Source organism: Trachymyrmex septentrionalis, unplaced genomic scaffold (assembly GCF_001594115.1).
Source record: "Trachymyrmex septentrionalis isolate Tsep2-gDNA-1 unplaced genomic scaffold, Tsep1.0 scaffold11, whole genome shotgun sequence".
Classification (NCBI taxonomy): Eukaryota; Metazoa; Arthropoda; class Insecta; order Hymenoptera; family Formicidae; genus Trachymyrmex; species Trachymyrmex septentrionalis.
The window spans coordinates 573,210-593,527 of record NW_017304228.1 but is presented as its reverse complement, the minus strand read 5'-3'; the positions used below and the strand labels follow the sequence as shown (position 1 = coordinate 593,527).

At 38.6% G+C, this 20,318-nt stretch overlaps 1 protein-coding gene across 1 annotated transcript in view; it reads right to left on the bottom strand.

Moving 5' to 3' along the window:
- Positions 1 to 15,367, bottom strand: part of LOC108750080 (growth factor receptor-bound protein 14-like) — a 324,408-nt gene extending 309,041 nt beyond the window's left edge. Inside the window, exon 1 of the mRNA XM_018489315.1 lies at positions 14,921 to 15,367. Within this exon, the coding sequence (XP_018344817.1) occupies positions 14,921 to 15,093 (173 nt within the window). The 5' untranslated portion in view covers positions 15,094 to 15,367. The remainder of the gene's footprint in view (positions 1 to 14,920) is intronic.
- Between the last annotated feature and the right edge of the window lie 4,951 nt (positions 15,368 to 20,318).

The following is a 20,318-nucleotide window of genomic DNA, read 5'->3' as shown; positions in this document are numbered from 1 at the left end:
TATATATATATATATATATATATATATATATATGTACATTATTTTTAATCAAACTAGAAGATTGGCCAGGTTCTTACTTCTAGGGACTTTAGTGTGAACGGTAGATGGGCAATGTTACGAAGGACAAGATAACGTAAGATAGGAAGTCTTCGATCGAAAGACCAACGACGCAGGTATCCACAGGTAAACAACGAGGTGTTACCGCAACGCGACGGAAAAATATTATACGTAACGTCGGCTCGTATAAATATCCCATTACTCGCGTTATCCGCGTGTGGAGCAAGGCGCGCGATTTTTCATTTTAATCTTGAACGATGCGACGGATCCCTCAACGCGCCGTCGATGGAAAGGAATAATGGGAAGATTTACGAGCTATAGAGCGGCGCGAGGAGGTAGAAAGAAGCAGCACCGATATTAGCGCGGAAATTTTTCGAATTATCGCCCCTTTGCTCCCTTGACATTACTTTCAACAGACGGGCGAGATATAACTTGATAACGCACGTTGTAAGATTAGAGACGAAAATGACTGAAAAGGAAAAACTAAAGACTTTGAATAGAAAGCTCAGTAAAAAGCAGTTTTTCAAATTCGGCTTTAAAATTTTTTACTCTGATATATTTTTTTGGAGCATTGGATGATTTTAACGTTGTATTACTGTTCTAGAATTCAGTTTTTACATTCACTCAAAAGATTTCTATGTAAAAATATGAAAGTCAAAATGTAATACAATGACGAAATGGCAGTGGCCATAAATATATACTACCGTATATATTATAATTATTCGAACATTATTTTATACTGTACTCCGATTTTAAAAAAAAAAGTTGAATAAGTGTTTCATACTGTTATTGATATAATATTTTATTAGAATAATTCATACTGTTTTTGTCGTATATTGGTTGTAATTGTATATATTCTACATTTAAATTAGTGACGCCATCCAACTACCTTCAACTATTCTTAAACGGACATTATATTGATTCAATAATTAAAATTTAGAATACGTACACAGAATCAATATATCATACAAAACAATGTCAATTACTAATAAAGTATTATCTATGTTAACAATAGTATGGACCGTCACTTATTATTTAGCTTTCAAAGTCGGAGTAAAATGTAAAATATCTGTCTTTCAAATAATTATAAGTGTACTTAGATCATTGTTGATAAGGAATATCAATTCGTTAGGCAACAACGTAAGAATATTTCCTCTATGATATTTAAAATTATAAAGACAACGAAATATTAAGCAAAATAAATTTTATATCTTTCTACATTCTTAACATGAACATTTCATATATTTTTCATGAATTCTATATGATTTTGGTGAAAAAAACGGTCTTTTATCATAAGAGAACCTTGTTTCTTACTTTGTACTTTTCTCCGAGTAAAAAAAACTAGTTTTTTCATCTTTACATATAAGATAAGCGAGCGAAAGGAAGGGGAATGTTAACCGATGCGATTTCGTAACGGCGTCGCTCGCGAGAGAGCAACGGATTTTTTCCCGAATTACCGGCACCGCCGCGTGCTTCGCTTTCCCGACGAAACGCATGCAAATTTTCCGCCACCACAGCCGCGCCGCGCCGCGCCGCGCCGCGCCGCGCCGAAGGGAGAGAGCGGAGAGTGTGTCGCGCGGTGCGGCGCGAGCCGTCGCGTCGGCGCGGGCGGAGCGGACGCAGATTTACGGGAAGAAAATCGCACGAAATGGAGCGCGAATAAATCCAGCGTACTCGCGAAAGTACACGGGAGAACGGCGGCGTAGACGCGAAATCTCGTAAACCCTGTGCTTTCGAGGAATCCTAGAGTAGAGTATTCGTCGTATATACGAGACGCTCATGGCATTCGCGTACGAAGGCTACAAACCATGCTGTTTCCCGCCTCGAGGCGGACATTGCGGCATTCATCATCGTGTCGCGATGAAACCTTTCTCACCCCCGCGCACATTTCCTCCCTCCACTCGAACAAAGGAAGAAGCACGAGGATAACGGAGGAAGAAAAGGACCGGATGGTTGGGGCGCGTCGCGAGAACAAAATTCGCAAACGTCGTTTCGTGGCGTCCTCCGCGCGACGCGACGCGCGTACAAAGAAGCGTACAGTGTACACGCGAGCGAGATAGCAGGAAAACAAGGGAAATCATCGTCGCGGAAGCGAAATGGGCGAGTGAATAATAGTGCCATTGATACTATTGATAGGGCACAGCGAACGACAATTCGAGCCACGCCACGGCGGAAAGGGTGGACTCGACGTGTGTTATTCAATCCGCGCCGCGCGACACGGATTTTAGCTTTTGTTTCATTAGCCGCCGTTTCGCGCCCGCAGCTCTCTCTCTCTCTCTCTCTCTCTCTCTCTCTCTCTCTCTCTCTCCCTCTCTCTCTCTCTCGCGAATCCGACGACCAACGCGACTCAGTCGCGCTGCACTCTGGAAGAATTTCCAGAGTGAGCAATATTATATTTCGGCACCCCATGTTCGCCGTGTACGTATTCCTCATAACGGAGATGTAAATTAAAGCGCGACATATTCCTCGAATATTCTCGTGCGAATTTTCCGGTGCATGTTTCGGTCGGCGAAGCGTACGGCCAATAAAAAATTATATAAAGCCACGAGGCGAGGATAAAAACGGGGAACCTGAGAGGGTAACACTTTATACCGAGAACACAGCCCGAATAACATTAGTGTAGCCACAGGAGTAGGTGAGGGAGGATGCAGGCGAGAAGGGGGACAAACGACCAGGGAAAATGAGAGACAGAGAGAGAGAGAGAGAGAGAGAGAGAGAGAGAGAGAGAGAGAGAGAGAGAGAGAGAGAGAGAGAGACGAAATGGTAGTGCTGTATCAGAAACTACCCCATCGCGAAACCTCGACGAAGAAACTTTCGAGTGTACCCCTGAGGGGGGAGGCGATCATGCGGTGAGAGACACAATGCGATCGATCGGACGACTTCCAGCGAGTTACTTCAGTTTACAGTTTTTCTCACTTTTTTTCACGTTATTCCAACGTTGTTCGTTGGCAAGCAAGAGGACGGCGAGGGAGATGTGCTCGTCACGTAGCGGGCGGAAACTTTCGTCATTCGTGACGGCGCCAGCGAAGGTCGAGTTTTCACAGCGCGAAGAATGCCAGGGGTGGGTACCAACTATACCACCCTTCGAATGCGCTAACGCACGTCCGACGTTCCGGATATTTCCGGAGTTGGGGGTGCATTGGTCATAGTTTTTCATTCTCCCTTTCCTTCGTTCTCATCATCTTTGGACGGATAAAATACAATAATTATTAGTGAAGTGATAATTTCAATGTATTAAACAGAAATGATTGAAGAGAGTCATATTCGATCAAGTCTGGGTACCTAATAACATTGTTACGTAAATTTTTACAATTTCCAATTCAAACAAATCACGCCGATTTTTTGTCTGTCCTGAAATACAGTCTTAAATACAAGTTAAAATACGTAACATCATGGATTAAATTAAAAATCAAGTTAATGTTACTGATGCTGATAAACATCGTTAAAACATTGTAAATAATTTCGTAATTCAATATATTATACGCAGAAATGACGGGTGTATAGAAGTTTCGCTAAAGTATCTAAAAATTTAGCTAAATACAGATTTAAAAATAACTGTTGGATTATTAAAATAGTAATTGTGGAAGGTTGATGAGACTGCTGTAAAAAGTTTTTAACATTTTAGCAATTTGAGCAACCAAAATATGTTTGTTCATTGTTAAATTAATACGTAAACACACGTGCGAAAATGTGTTTCGATTAGAATGATATGGCGTACACAGAAAGAACGAGTGGATTTGCTGAAGTATTGAAAAATTTAATTGGATACAGATTTGAAAATAATTATGTTGTACCATGAAAATAATTATATAGGACGCTCACAAACTGCCAAGTCAAAACTTTTTGCAGCATTTCGATGATACAACAAAATTATTTTCAGATCTGTATCTAGCTAACTTTTTAGATGCTTCAATAAAATCGTTCTTTCATTGTATCTTTAAAGGCACACATAGTCGTGATTCAAACGTTGTGATATTAACACATTCGTATCGCAGGCTACTCCACTTCTGATATTTATTTTTCTTTTCTTACGCACGTATGAACTTCGCCATCTGTTTCTGATTCTTTCTCAATGATTTAATTAACGACAGAACCACCAAGAAAAAGAATTCGCTCGTTTCACGGACGAGTTATCTGTGTTAAATAAACTGAGCAAACACTTGCAGTTTCCTTAATTCTCTTTTATTCAGTACGGAGAATTAAATATATAATTATACGAAATGCTCGTCTTAAAAGATGTTATACAAGTTTAACGCTAATCAATCTGATTTAACGGGAAACTGTCATTTAATAAGACAGTAGATTTTAAACTTTAACTCGAGGGATATTTCGTCGAACAACTTCTCTAATCGTCCGTACCTAATATAGGAAAAGTTTCATGGATCATTGAGTGCATCGCGACGCTTTCCGGCATTCTATTTTACCTAACCCCGCTCTCCGCTTTTAACTAACAATTTCCGTTATATCAGAGATTTATATCTTACACCCGACGCGTCTCATTGGTCTTGGCTTCGCGTCATTAAGACGCATTTATTATTCCCTGTGCAGTCGGAGGAAAACGTCGCGTTGCAAAGAACGTCGCGCTCGCGCGATTCAGACCGGAGCCGAGAGGAAAGCCGAGGGAGGGGCAAACGCCCGGGAATGGATTATCGAAGAAGCGAGATTTCCAAACGAGATTTAGAGTGTCAGCAAGGGGCTGAAGAAACCGGGCTGTGCGCGCCCTGGAAAAGCTTCAACTCTCTCTCCTTCGCCTAGGCGAAAATGACGGCGAGGTACATCGAAGGACGCGACGGGTCCTTTCAAGCCCGTAGCTGTCGCTGCCCGCCCGTAGTGAACACCTCCTCCGCCCATGGCGAAGAAAACTTTTATCTGCTGCCGATGATTTATGTATGAACCGTGTTAAATTGTTTTGTTAGCAACTCGTGGAATTAGCATCGCTGAGGCGCTTGTTCTCTCAATTATGGCGCTCGGAACAACGGAAATTCCGCCGTCTCGTCGGGGTTCTCGCTTCCCTATCGAACGGATCCACAAAACGGTCATTAAATGTATCGCACAGCGGGAATATTAGAGCAATTGCGGCGCGATAGCGTTCTAGTATAGAATTCTCAACTGTAATCTCGGTGCGCTTTCACTATTGTACCGCAACGCACAGATTTACGAAAAGAGAAACTGAGTTTTCAACGAAGAAGCAGTCTACGAGAAAATATACGTTCTTTATACGATAAATAATAATTTTTAATGTAAATTAATATAATTCTTATATCCAATCCTTTCTTTTCTTTGAAATACTAGGAGCACTTGGCTAAATAATAATCTCCATTTTTTACCTTTTTTTTTTCAACGCACAACTTTACATATATTTTCTAAAGCTGTTTAAGTACATGTAAAAAATCACTTAATATAATTTTTGTACACTTGTAAAAGTGATTAAAATTAACCCAGATATGAATAACCCACCGAATGTAGTAAAGGAAAATCATCGTGTGTACTGAGGTTTGAGTTTCATTGGGAAACTTATTTGTTATTTGAATTAACTTGAAGTAAATAATTTCCAACGTTCAGAAATTATTCTTCAGTGGTATGAGTTTAGATATCTTTGATAATTGTAACATAAATATTTATGATTGATATCTATATACACCAATAAAAAATTTGTGAGATTTAACTCGTTTCACGTGTCTCGCACAGTCGACTCAAATTTTTGTATTAATTTAACACAAGATGAATATATTACAAAGTAACACAAATATTATGTAAAAAATTAATATTGATAAAAACATAACATTGACGTAATTTGTAAGCAATCATATTTCATTAAAATTAACATGTATAATAAACAATACGTTTTAATAAATTTAACATTTATAGTATGTCAAATTAACACATTTCATTCATGTATCTTAGAATTTATGTCAAAAATTTTTTATCATTTTCAAAAACATTTTCGTCATTTGTTCGTTTACTGATAAATTATATTATTTTAACACTAAGAAATGTGGAATATCAATTTAACACAAAATATTCAAATAATACAATCACATTATATTAAATTAACTCTCATATATGTATTAAGAAATATAAAATTTTAACAAGAACTCGAGTGGATCGTTTCTAACAAATAAATATAAAATTTTTTTACTGTGTATTATACATTACAGTATATATGTTATATTATTCTTTTAATCATCGCCATAAAAATAGGCTGCTCGCTATTCGATTTTGCAATCTATCCTTCGTGATCTCGTGCGACGCATTGATAACGTTTTCGTCAGGAATTATTCATCAGCGACGTTCCGCCGCTCAAATGGGGTAAACGGAACGCCGTTGCAAGGAGGAAAATGCCAGGATAAAAAGAGAACGAGATAAAATTTACAAGCGAATTTGTGTGTACGAGTACGAGACGCGTGCTCCGCCGAAGGCAGCCGTTAACCGAGAGGAGCTTCAATGGCGAGGAAATAAGAGATTCTCGGGTGTCGGTCGAAATCCGTTGAGATTATTGACAAAGAAGGAAAAACTTTCGTGCCTGTGAAAAGAAGGACGAGCTTCGGCGCGCGAATTATCCAAGAAAATCCCTACGATTTTCAGTTTTATCATACTCCCCGCAAACCAGACCTTTTATTTCCGCGCCATTACGACAGTCAAGTTATGCTTCTCGGTCCGTCTAAATTGATGAAAATAAGATTGTCACGATGAATATAAAAACTGTCGTGTCTCGACGGTTCTCGGACGGTTTGAAATCTCCAGACATGATACTGGCTTTCCTCACAAAGTCATAAAGACTCTAAATATATAACAGTTAATATAATTCTCTCTTTCTCGTATTTTTTTTTTTAATATCATGTAGAATGCGCATATAAAATCGCACATAAAATTCGAGACGTGAGCGTAGCGTGACGTAATCCGCAAGATTAAACGTCTATCTTTATGCACCGAAGATACACAACAGATGTTCTGACATTCCTACCTGCTGCCTCTTCGCCAGTACGATGACTAGTAAACGTTGAAAAAGGACCCCGGAATAAATCTGACAAATAAAATTACGCTTTGTGCCGGTCAGCAATTCGTTGTGCGCGTGCGAGACAGCTTGAATGAAAAATCACCGCGAATGCAAAAGCGTGAGCCAAGATAGGAATGAGAAGGAGAGAAAAAGCCAGAGACCGCGTATGCGGTCGAGGTCACCGCGATGTCGCCGAGATTATTGGCGAAGGCGAAAAGTTCGCACACGACTATGGTACGGCTCGACGGTGAAAAGTTTTCATCGGCATCGATAAGGTCGCACAGCTGTGATCTGCCAAATGTTAAGAAGAGACGGGAAAGAGGCAGACAGACAGACCAGACAGAGACAGAGACAGAGACAGAGGGAGGAGGGAGAGAGAGAGAGAGAGAGACGGAGAGACAAGATGAGAAGCAGCGATTCCTGTAATTTAGAGTTCCGCCGTACTTTCGAGGGCCGTGGCACTTCTGACTGCACCTGAGTTCCACCGCGTCCGTGTCCGCGCGCGCGAGCGAACGTCTAAGAAATCCATTAGGAGCCATTTATTTCCCACTGCTCCGTGCCACTCCGACTGCGACAGCAAATCGAAGAGTCGGAAGAGTACGGGAGAGGGAGCGCGAAGGAAAGAGAATAAAAAAAAAAAAGATGGGAAAGGTGGAAGAGAGAGAACGAAAGGGGGTAGGAGGGGTCGAAGGGGGTAAAATAAATGTACAAACGAGATTCCTGGAGTGCCTGCGTGTACGCTTCGATTCTAAGGACGATCCTAGGATGACAACGAGGACTACGATGACGACGAGAACGACGAAGAGACGACGGGCGCCGCGTTGATGGGAGAGTAAAGAATGCCCCAGGGTAGGTCGTGCGCGCCAGGATCCCGCACGAGGGTGACGACCGACGCCGTTAGGGGATGAGAGAGGTTCGGAGCAGCGGCAGACGAACGGAGAGAATAAGAACGATTACTCAAAACTGCTAACTGAATAGACAACAAGTCATACAAATCGACAGATGCTTTCAGCTGTCAGCACGCTGCCATTTTCTTTTGTCTTCTTCCTGGGTGCGTTTACTCGCGATGCTTTGATTGCACGCTTAACACCGCCGCTTTTACGCGAATCGTGGTACACAAAGCCAGATTAACGCAGATTAAAGTAGACAAAGAAAGTGTTTGATGCTGGAAAGTTGGATGCGAGCTATATGATTTAAATTCCGGAAATATTAAGATGAAATGATTGACGAATGAAATCGTATGATTAGATAAATTATAATCAAACTATTTTTTATAGGTAAATAAATAATTATTTTTCTAATTGATTCCAACTAGTATTCTTCGATTTTTTTTTTCCCCCTTTAACTTCGTACGTCGGTTTAACCTTTAAGTGGATAAGTGGAGTGGCTCTAATTTTCTTTAAAACCTTGTTCAGGGAAAGGAAGATAAAAAGTACTGCCCAGATGCCCAAAAGTCTTATAGCTCATTATTTTTACATTCTTTTATCTCGTAAAGATGGAACTAATGTAAATATAACTATTACATGATATATGCTAGTAAAAAGTATCACTAAAAAATTAAATTTTTTTAGGGTGTTCTGAGCACCTCTCCTACCAACTTGCGTATCTTGAAACTATCTACTTATTTAGAGATTAATCTCGAATACTATGATAATTTATTAAGAAGAAAATGTTATATCTTATTAACTTAAAATAAGAAAAATAAAGGGAACAAAACATGGAAGCAACTGGCGTAAAAATTACATTCATTTTGTCTAAAATTTTAATAATGCGTTTTGTACAAGCATATAAATCAATAATGTCCGGCATTACGTCACATCCCCGAGCTTCATATATCTTCTCCGGCAACTAGGAAAGTCTTTCCGTTTATTTTTCATCGTACGTACTCCTTGCGCTAAGAAAATTAAAGCTGACAGCAGAAAGAAATATTCGAGATAAACGAGGCGCGCGCAGTGATATAATTCGGGGGCAAGATTTCTTCTCGAAAAAAGATCCGTTGGACACTGAAATCTCGAGAAGAAAAGCTCCGATGACGGGAAAATGAGAAACGGTCGGCCATTATTATGGCGCTCTGCGAATCCGATAGATTATTAGCACAAAGTTACTTGAACGCACGCAAAGCCCACTGAGAGTTCCGTAGCGGAAACAGAAAACGCATTAGCGGCTCGCGCTTCCTAATAATCCTTTGTATCCTTAATATCCTTGATTATCCTGCTGTTTCCTGCCGACATTCATGATCTGTTGCGCACCGACTTATCCGTTCGAGCGTTATGGCCTTTCCATATATTTATAACTGAATCGATTTGAAACCATGGTCTGAAATAAATCCTTTGGTTGACGATTAAGGTACAAGATAACAACAATTAGGAATTCTGTATAGACAGAAAATATTTGTGATCTTTACGCTTTGAAGTCGAAAGCGAAAAAAAAATCCAATAAACACAAGTAACTTAGTAGCACTTGTAAGTAAAGACTTTTGAAATGTAACAGTTAAATAATGATATAATGGCAAATGTAAAATACGAACGATTTTTAGACGTGAACAAATCTCCAAATAATAAATTTATTCGGATGTATAACATAATATTTGCAAATAAGCGAAAAAATATATATAGTCGGTCCAAAGCGAGTCTTTAAGTCTATAATAATACTTTTGTATGAATTTTACAATTTCCAAGTCACACAAATTACACGTCGATTATATGTCGGTCTTGAAACACAGCCCTAAATCAAAGTTGGAATATGTAATCTATCGAATTAAATTGACAAGTAATTTAATAATAGCTAATGCTATTGAGCATCTTTAACACCGTAAAGAGTTAATAATATTTTCAATTAGTACAACATATACTGACAGAAAACTGTTTGGTATTTATGACTATAATCTCATAGTAAAATAATTATGGCTAGAAGCTCCATTTTTATGGTTACTAATGTTATTACTAATATAATGTTAATAATAATAATCATATATGTGTAATTCTCTCAAATATTAAAAATTGTACTATAAATTATGCTAATTTCAAATACATTAATGCAGTAAAATATCAAGATATAAATGGTAAACAAAATAAACATTTTTATTCAATAAATGTAATCGCAGTTATAGTGAATGTAATTATTCTCTTAAATTCACTTACTATTTATATGGTAATAATAATTAAAAAATATGTTAAGGAAAAACTGAAGATTTTCAGCAGTGTGTGTGTGTGACTGTATTTGCACACACACATAATTAAAACAACTATAATATAAATATATAGTTATTCTACATTCTAAAAAATGACCATAACATATAATTAAATTGTGGTAATTGCAACTATTTTTTTTCTCTCATATGTATGTATGGAAGATGGTAAAAAATAGCAAAAGATAAACGTGCGACATGTGATTAGAGTAACTCGTCTAAAGACGTAGTTGTATTTCTCACAATCGCGAAAAGAACGCTTTTCCTTACGTCCCTCTATAGAAAATAGAGTTAGCCATTCCCTTGTAAAATCCCAGGCGGAATCCAGGAAAAATTAACGCGTAGCGTCTCGCGTTCTCCATGGAAATCTGCCGCGCGGCGTGTTTGCATCACCGAAAATTAATCTCGACGAATTATGGCCCTAATTTAATCGCGTCGTCTTCCGTGACACGCGTACGCGATGAGCGCGGGAGCGTCCATTTACGCCCAAGTCGCTAACGAGCGTGCCTTTCTCGAGGGCGAGAATAATTTGACAAATTAGTGGCCGGGAGGATCGATGAACAATATTCGCGTCGCGCGTTCGAAGCGACACGAAGGCTCGCGCGTATAATAGCCGCGCCGGAAACCGTTCTCCATAGAATAAGTGCTTTCTGCCGTCCGGCAGACAGCAGGGGCGGCTTTGTGCCCACAAAATCCCGGTTCGACCCTTGACACTCGAGAGAAAGGGGGGCGAGACTCGCCGGGCCGATAGCCCAAGTTTATAAATACAACTTCGCATGGAGGAAAACGAGATGGACGAAATCCTTCTGAAAGCAAAACCACAGTTGAGAGCGCCGCGCGATTGCGCGACCATCGATCCATTTTCCAGAGATTAAATTCGGAACGGAGAAAAAACGTCATGTTTATTTATTCTTTCATATTATATGCAAAAGTAATAAATAACGTTTCGAGTGAATGATGTTGTAAAATTGTTTATTTTTTGCAAGAAGTTTCTTTACAATGTTTTAAAATGCTAATAGCATCATTATTAAATCAACGTTCAATTTAATTGTGATTATTATTTCAGCTTTAGTTTATGATTGTGTTTCAAGTCTGATAATAAGCGACGCCCAGTTTATATAACTGAAAAATGTATTTATAATTTACATATAAAAATATCAGGTACCAAAATCTAGCCTTGACTGCTTTTCTTACCTATCTAATTTATTCATATAATGGTTTAGATTAGCTTTATTTAAAATTATTATTTTAAAGCTGGAATAAAATTGTAAAACGCACGACAGTGTCTTTCAGTTATTTGTCTCTTTCTTTTTATTCCATTTTAAAATTCATTTTATATTAGGCACTTTATCTTAAGGATATTTTGGCGGAATAATATACCCGCGCGGCTAAAAATATCAATCAAAAATTCAACTATAAAAAAAGTCAATATCAGCTAATATTAGCCAACAAATTTTACAAATTTTGTTATAAATATACTCTGAAACCAGCCGCAAAAGAAAAACGAAACAATAAATAATTAAATAATTTGGCTTATAATGACTTTATATAAAAAATGATCATATTTTTTGCTGCCAGTTTTAGGTAAATAACTTTTAAATAATAAATAAATAAATCCAAGTAAACTTTTGCACGAATATTTATTAATTTTATTAGTCTATACATATAGACATAAACATTTTTTATTTAATTCGTCATCATGACCTTACTAAATTTAGTTTTTTGTAAATAACTACTATAAAACAAGATTTTACTTTATTAAGGTTTTTTTACTAACAAAAAAATTACATAAATTTTAAACTAATAAGCAAATTATGCTCGAATTTTACACAAATACTCACAGACGTAATATTAAAACAATTTATGAAATTCTTATATTTTTAACGTGTAACGTATTACGATGAAACTCGCGTTTTCCAATTATTATTAGCACATCGGCAGATTGGCACATTGGTCAGCAGCACTTCGCGCTGTCATTCTATGAGATCGAGAGGGTTAAAAGCTTCCCTGATTTTCGGCTGATCTCGCGGGAAACTTTCAACGATCGATGGGACGAACTCTTAGCAAACTGTCGGACAGCTTAACCTCGTGATCTCTTGTGCCTGTGATGGTGAAAAGATCTCGAAGATTTAGCTTACGTATAGCATAAGAGGAATACAATGTGACATCACAAAATTGATCAGATGTAAAAATTCTAGAAAATTTTTTAATGCGATAATCGGAAGATATATCTCTCAATTTATCCCATTTCCCTTTTTTTGGAATTCAAATATCTGTTGAAATATACCAATATACTGTATATATTCAAAAAATTCCAATAAAGCTCATAAAAATCGACACAGATGAGCATGTGTAGAAATATTATATGCGAAATTAAATACACACATTTCGATTCTCGGTTTGGATCTTCTTCAATATCAGGAGACAGTTGTGCCTCGGCGCTAATAATATACTAACAAGTTAGCCAAATGACAAATAATGTCACTCTACAATAAATCATAAAAATTGTCAAATTGAATAATTACAAAATGTTATTGAACCAGAGAAACATCATAAATCTAATCTCATCGTAAATCTAATCTCGAATCATAGTCGAAAATTAAAATTAGTAATATAATAACGATAAGAGATGATAAAACAGATCGCAAATAGGAGCAATGTGTATAATATAAGATGTTGTGAGCTTTGTTCATATTTCTGTCTTTACTTACTCCGCAGGCGGATTTTTTGTTAAAATTTATTCTAGAAAAAAAATAACGATTTAAAAAAAATTAATTAATGAACTATTTATTCTTTTTGAATTGAATTAAAAAATTTCTTTATTAGCATGATCCCAATAAAATTAAATCTAAAGGGGTTGATAAAAACTTAAATTTGTGCCAAGAAACTTAACAGTGAAATTTTGTCTGGGTCAAAAAAGATCCATTGTGCTCACGAAGAGTTAAACTACCGTCTTGGCGCAGTACAGGCTTCTAGTATTTAAAGACGTGTCCGAAGATTAAAATGCACCATCTACGTGAGAGGAACTCGAGTTTGCCTAAATGAAACGGCTCCGAGTAAACGGATAAGTAAATAAATTGCGGTCGATGGGAAAAGCGGAGGGGGAGAGAGATGAAAAAAGGGCAATCACGCGATTGATGGACGATTTGCGGGCAGCATTAAGCGGCGGGCTAAAAAATTGAAGTAACGTTTAGCGAGCGTCAACGGTCGGATTAGCCGCTGATCCGATTAAACCGGGCAACCGCCGATCGATGCTGTTTACAAACAGTACGACGGCGGTTACGGCTTCTATTCGTAGCTGCCTCGAGACGATCGTCGAGGGTGCGAGCCCCGATCGATCTTTTTCAAATTACACGAATGTTTTAAAGACTAGCTGTAACTGTAGACTTGTGATTTTTGTGCTGTTATCGTGCGAGCATGCAGTGAAGGATAAAGGAAAAAACGAGAGAGAGAAAGAGAGAGAGAGAAAGAGAGAGACTAAATTATTTATCACGCTGAAAATATGTGAACTGATTTGAATTCAATTGCACTCAGTATGTACCAGTATAATACTAGTTTTTCCAATAGAAAATGCTGTATCAGACTATATATTGAAGACTGAGATTGCATGAAATGTAATCGATTAATCAGAATGAAAAAATTTGTTCATTACTTGATATATATATATATTCGATAATATCTATTCATTTAAGATGAATACAAATAGTTTTTGAATTGACGATAGTCGATATTTTTGCTCCATATCGACAAATCTGAGCGAGCGAGAGAGAGAGAGAGAGAGAGAGAGAGAATTCGACTTGTAAAAGAGATTCGCAGCATCCGAAAATAACGTGAACTTACATTCGCGAATGCAAATGTGGAGAGCTCTCGTGTCGGTAATCTCTCCGGTAAACAGCTCTTACAACTCAAACGGATCGTGGTCGTTAGTTTACGACAATCCTAATCAAGCGAACGAATGACTGTAATCTTGTCGAACGAGCCAACTTAAACTCTCCGGAAATTTAACTTATCGTTATGTTGACACGAACCGCGGGCGACGAGGAACGGGATCGTTGACGGTGTAGCCGATTGCTCCCGTCCGAGGAAGCTTCTGTCCTCATGTAAAACGGGATATCCTGGAAAGTTTCGGGGGAAAATCTCGCGCGTTTTCCGCTTGCCCTCTCATTCTCCCTCTCTCTTTCATCCTCCTGTCTACCCCTCGCGCCGCTAACGACCTGAAAATCGTCAAGATATATGGCTGGCTCGCATATCAACGTGGAAGAATGCTTCGCGCGCAGTCCAGGGAGATAATCGAAAGTGGAAAAGGTCGTGCGGAGTCAGACCAGCAACGAGGAGAATCTACGGCGGCTTTCTAACGGTCGTAACTACTCGGTTCTTTGCCTTCCGCAGGATCGGAATATAATCGCATCACTTCCTTCTATTCTAACTTTGCGCGCTCTCTCTCTCTCTCTCTCTCTCTCTCTCTCTCTCTCTCTCTCTCTCTCTTTCTCTCTCTGTGTGTGTTCTTTTTAATTTTCCTTTTTAAATTCTAATGTAACTGCCGCCCCATATAATACATGCACATCGCCGGTTAGTCTCACGTTTACGCACAATTACGTCACCGTACGAAGTGCGCGATTATCGCGACAGAAAAGCCAATTTTGCATTAAGCTTTCCTTCCTCCCTTACGTGACACTCACTCGTCCACCCTTCGCTCTCTGTTCCTGCGGCTCCAGGGGAGATCCGTTCCCGCGCCTTGTTGTACTGCCGTTCGCACTGCCCGGTACTTCTCGGCGACGACTTGAAAGAGTCGTAGATTGCTTCCAGAGCACTTTACCCACTTATTTTTCTCTCCTCTCGCGCATACGTACATCAATCTACTACACTCGGACCGTCAAGCTGGTGGTTATCGTCGTGCGACGCGCGTCCCTCCTCGCCGCGGGACCGTGTCATCTTTTTCAGCTTCGCCGCGCACTTCCGATCGCGTAACCAAACGGAGACGGCGAGACCGTCGTGGCGACACGTGGCACGTTGCGGCCCGTCTTTTTCTCGTCTCTTAATCCGTCGCCGAGGCTGCTGTACGTATAGAGACCGGCATGATCCCCGCTACCTCGCGTAAACCAACCGCACGATCCTGACGGGCCGAGGTCGCGTCGCCTACTGCGAGACGGCGGCGCGAGGCGTCTCGCAACCGCCCGCCACCGTCCGCACACGCCCGAGCCGGCGTGCTGCGTGACGTCGCGACGCCCACGCAAGATCGGGATGCGCGCGCGAGCGAGCCCAGTTCCGATTTCGCGCGCTATCCACGAGCCAAAGCCTAATCTACAATTTACTCTTTATTTCCTCCTTTATTCCCTCTTGCCCTTTTATCGCTTTTTTCGACTTCTCGCTTTTTCGACTCTTACCCAGCTTTTTCGTTTTCTGGTCTTCGCCCGAGATTAAAGTTCAGACGAACTTCGGACAGGGAACATGTGAAAAGAAACGTTATTATCGATAAACGATCGTTTATTGCAATTCTAAAGCAAAGAAGGAAAAAGGCATGAAGGAAGAAGCAAGCGAGACAGGAAGTGAACAACACATTGTAAATTAGGCTTGATTGACGATTGGATAGAGGTGGGAATACAGAGAAAAGAGGTAGATAGATGCGCATTTGGTATAATTCTAGAGTAAGCCCTTTAAGAGGATTCTAAAGCCGTCTGTATTACCGGCTAAATCATATAATTTTTGTATAACCAATACTTTTTTTCTCTTTCACTGATTCGAAATCCTCCTTTCCTTTTCCAGGATTAAAGTATACGCATTTACGTGTTTGTGAGGTGGAGTTTATATCGAGAACGACCAAAAATTTCGAAATTGATATATATTTTTTATCATTTCTTAGTGTAACATAGGCGTCTCAAGTTGTTAAGTCGTGACAACATTTGCTTGATACGAAAGTTCTGCAACCTATACTTACGAAGTAGTAATCCACAAACATGTGGTTTGCACAAACAAATAACGTCGAGTTCTTAGAATTAGACTTTATCACGATGAATTTGTTATACGAAAATTGACATTACGTGCGACTACGTGTATCATAGCGTTGCGTGAGATATTGTGATAGTATATAAAGACATGTCGATGCGCTTGGCAAACAGCGACTTCTGGTGACATCGTCGGAGTTCGAGCTTCTCTCGCTTAGGATCCTCTTAAAAACATAAAAATAAAAGAAAAGTGCAAGAGAAATTGCTATTTATTACGCACACTGGGACAATGTGCCCTCAAGATTTTACTGTACAAGTAAGGACTTGTACAGTTCTGATAATACATACAAGCCTCGGTTTTTCATTATCTAATTAACTTGTGGTCTAATTTTTCTAGCTATGATTAATCATTAAATGGTGAAACTAATGATTTTGTAATGGTAACTTTAAAAGTTATTCATTACAAAACCATCAGTTTAATAATTAATTGTTATGTAGATAGAAAAATACAATTTTTATTTTATTGTAAGATTAAGCTCAACCACAAATTAATCAGCCAATAAAAAATCGGGCCTAAGAGCAATAATATAGATAATTTATAATGAAGAAATTACTCAAATTATAATATATGTTCATATAAGTGTGTGTGGATGCAGGTGAGTGTGGGTGGATGGATGTGTGTGTGTGTGTGTGTGTGTTTGTGTGAAAACACGATGAGAGAGAGAGAGAGAGAGAGAGAGAGAGAAACAATCAATACAACTGATGATTATTCGCTATAAGAAAAAACCTAATTAATTTTGATGATCAGAACAAAATCAAGTTAACGCTGTGTTTTCCTGGAATCGCGTATATCAACCATGACAAACGTAAGAAATTAATTTAAGAATATTTATTTTGAAATAATATAAAAATAAAAACTGAACAATTAAACAGTAAAGTAAACGTAAAAATAAAAACAATTATTATAAAAAATAAGCAATAAAAATGTGAATGTAAATAAAAGATAAATAAGATGCACAAACAAATAAATAAATAAAAATGCGAAATGTGCTATTTATATTTATTTTATATTTATTTTTTTTTTAATTTACATTGTTGGATACATTAGGAACTGGTCGCTTGAAAAAAAAAAATATGTAAAATATACAATATATCGAGTACTGGTTTTTAATGACATGCACGAATCTCCAAAATGACGCACAATGTTATATCGCGCTATCGTTTTTTGTTCCATCGTCCGTCTCTCACGGCGACGAACGGTACATTATTTCACGGCGGATTACGGACGTAGGTGTTAATTATTAATCGTCAATTGCAATTAGCGCCACAGTTGCAACATATTCTGATCGATAAAGCGCGCCTCAGAATATATCGCGCGCGCGGCTCGTAATTTTATTTCGTATATATACGTATGTCGATGGAATTATAATCTACGCGAAATGACACACGCGTGCTGTATCCTTCTTCCTCTTTCATCGCTTTCTCTCTCCTTTATTCCCTTTCTTTCTCTCTCGCTTTCGACGGTCTCCGTGGAGTAAAACGCGCGAAATATGTAGATGCGACTCAACGAATGAATCTCGTTGCAGGCAACCGTTGGAGAATCGCGCGAAACACTGGTAATTCTACGGCACCATTAATAATTCGTAGACCCGTCATACGGAACTTCAGATACGGTGATGTTCCCGCTAGAGAAAATTCAGAGGATTCGTTAATCAAATTTTGCGGCGACCGGGAGATCCGGAGGTAATATCGTGAAACATTTATACGTATCACCGTCGTATTACCTCGGCGAATATGCGGAGACTTCCGTTTAAAGAAAAAAAAAAAAAAAAAAACAATGAAAAAAAGAGGAAAATAAAAACGAAACACACCGTTAAGGTAATTGCGAGAAAGTGAGACTTTAAATATTAACAATAACGAAATTCACCTTGCAGCTGAAGTAAGTTTGAGTCATATAACGTCTAGACTGTCTGGAGTAAAGGAATGTATGTGAACCGGTCGTTTTGCGAAATTACATGAATCCACATTTCTATGAAAATCAGTCTCCAGTACTACATCAAGGCAACGGCTCCATTTCCTGCTCAAATAACATTATTTCGAGTATTTCCTGTGTGTTTCGTGAGTAAGTATGTCGAATCTAAGAGCTATTAAGATAGATATACATCAAACGAATGAACAATGGACGAACAGCGAACGCGCATAACTTTCAATATGAATGCAAGAGGAAGCAAAACAACACGAAATACAAGTACTTTCATAATTTTTATTCTTTTATTGCTTATTATCTTGCATTGGCTTATTATCTTCAAATGGATAAGATAAAAAATAGAAGATTGAAACGTCATAAAGAAGGAAAAATTATAATAGTTGATAATATAATTTAAGTCTGAATGTAGAATATCTTATTTTCATTGATTTCATTAATGAAAGAAATAATTTTTGTTAATACGAGCAAAAAGAATTTCTTTGAAATTAAGATATTTTTTTTCCAGTATGTATACGGAGAGAACAATTTTGCTGAAATACCTAAAAATTTAACTAAATATAGATCTAAAATATAGATCTAATTTTGTTGGATAAAAATAAATAATGTAGAATTTAAAATTAGTGTACAGTAAGACGCTCAAGCTGGTTCCTTATATTAAAACTTTTTGCAGCATTGCTCATCATATTTGAGCACCCTACGTTACTATTGTACAATATTTTGATAGTCCAATAAAATTATTTTCAGATCTGTATCTCTAGCTAAATTCATAGATATTGTACTTCAGCTTCAAAACTGTTTTTTCCGCGTGTGCACTTTGCAAGAACACGCGCAATAAGCATACGTTTCCAATCGACGGTGAGCCGCAACTGCATTCGCCGACTAATTAGGTGAATTGCGAGGAAGCTCGAATCTATGTGTCCCTGTGAGCGAAACGGATTATCGATTTCGCACACGGTGGATAATAGCAACTAGCCTTACGTCGTTCGGAGACGACGGTGCGCGATAGTTTCTCGCTTTTGCGTCGCTACTCTAACCGGCGCGAACTTCCATAACTTCATTGGTGGATAGAATTGAATTTCTGCGGCTCGAGATAAACGGCCAATGCGAGGCGTCTAGTCCAGGATATTATATTAAACGTCATCGACTCTTGATAAGGAGGCTAACATTTGGACCCCGAAGCACTCCATCCACTTCACGCCTCTTCCTCTCGTCTGTCGAGAGGTGCCGTGTCAGCGAGATAAAAGAAGAGCCAACTCTCGTTAATTTATGGAGCGTTTGAGTGAATTCGATTAACATTGATTGGTACACGGTAAGAATGGTTTTGCTAAAGTTATCTAAAAACATAGCTAGATAACGGATCTGAAAATAATTTCGTTGGACTATCAAAATAGTTATGTAGGACGTTCAAACTGCTTGTTATGATATCGAAACTTCTACAGTATTGCTCGTTATATATAAATACTCGAGCAAAATCATTCTTCTGTGTGAACGCTATCATTACAATCAAAATATATTTTCGCACATATATTTACGTAATTGATTTAACAATAGGCAAATATATTAAACTGATTAAGCGATTAGAGGAGCGATTAAAAATTTAATTTAAATCATACACTGAGGCAATTTACGAACTCTGCGTAACTTTCAATTAACAATCATGCAGGGTCGACGAGGATCGTTCGGAAAGACATGCGTTAAACTATTCGTATCCGCAAAGTCCCGCGATAAAGAGAGCGAAACGGTAGAGTCGGAAGACATTTCGCAAAACATTTTTACTCGCCGTTTCCCGCGCGTAAGAGGATTAAATTAAAATGCTAACATCGAGAAATCGCTTTCATCTTTATGAGATTGCCCGGCGTACGCTTTGCAAGCAAAAAGGGGGAAATGCGGGGGGAGAGGTAGAAAAGGGGAGAAGGAAAATGCGATGCGGATGCTGCCGGGATGTTCGTACTAGCGAAGAGAGAATCGATCGATCGAATTATCTCGCTAAATCTGTGAGCAGAGAGGACCGATACGCGTAGCTCTCGCCGAAGATTTCTACGTCACGAAATGCAATCGGACCCATCTCGCGCTTAATTGACTTCGTTAACGCAACCGATCGCAGAGCGAGAGAGAGAAAAATACAGAGGGAAGGGGAGGGGGAGGGGG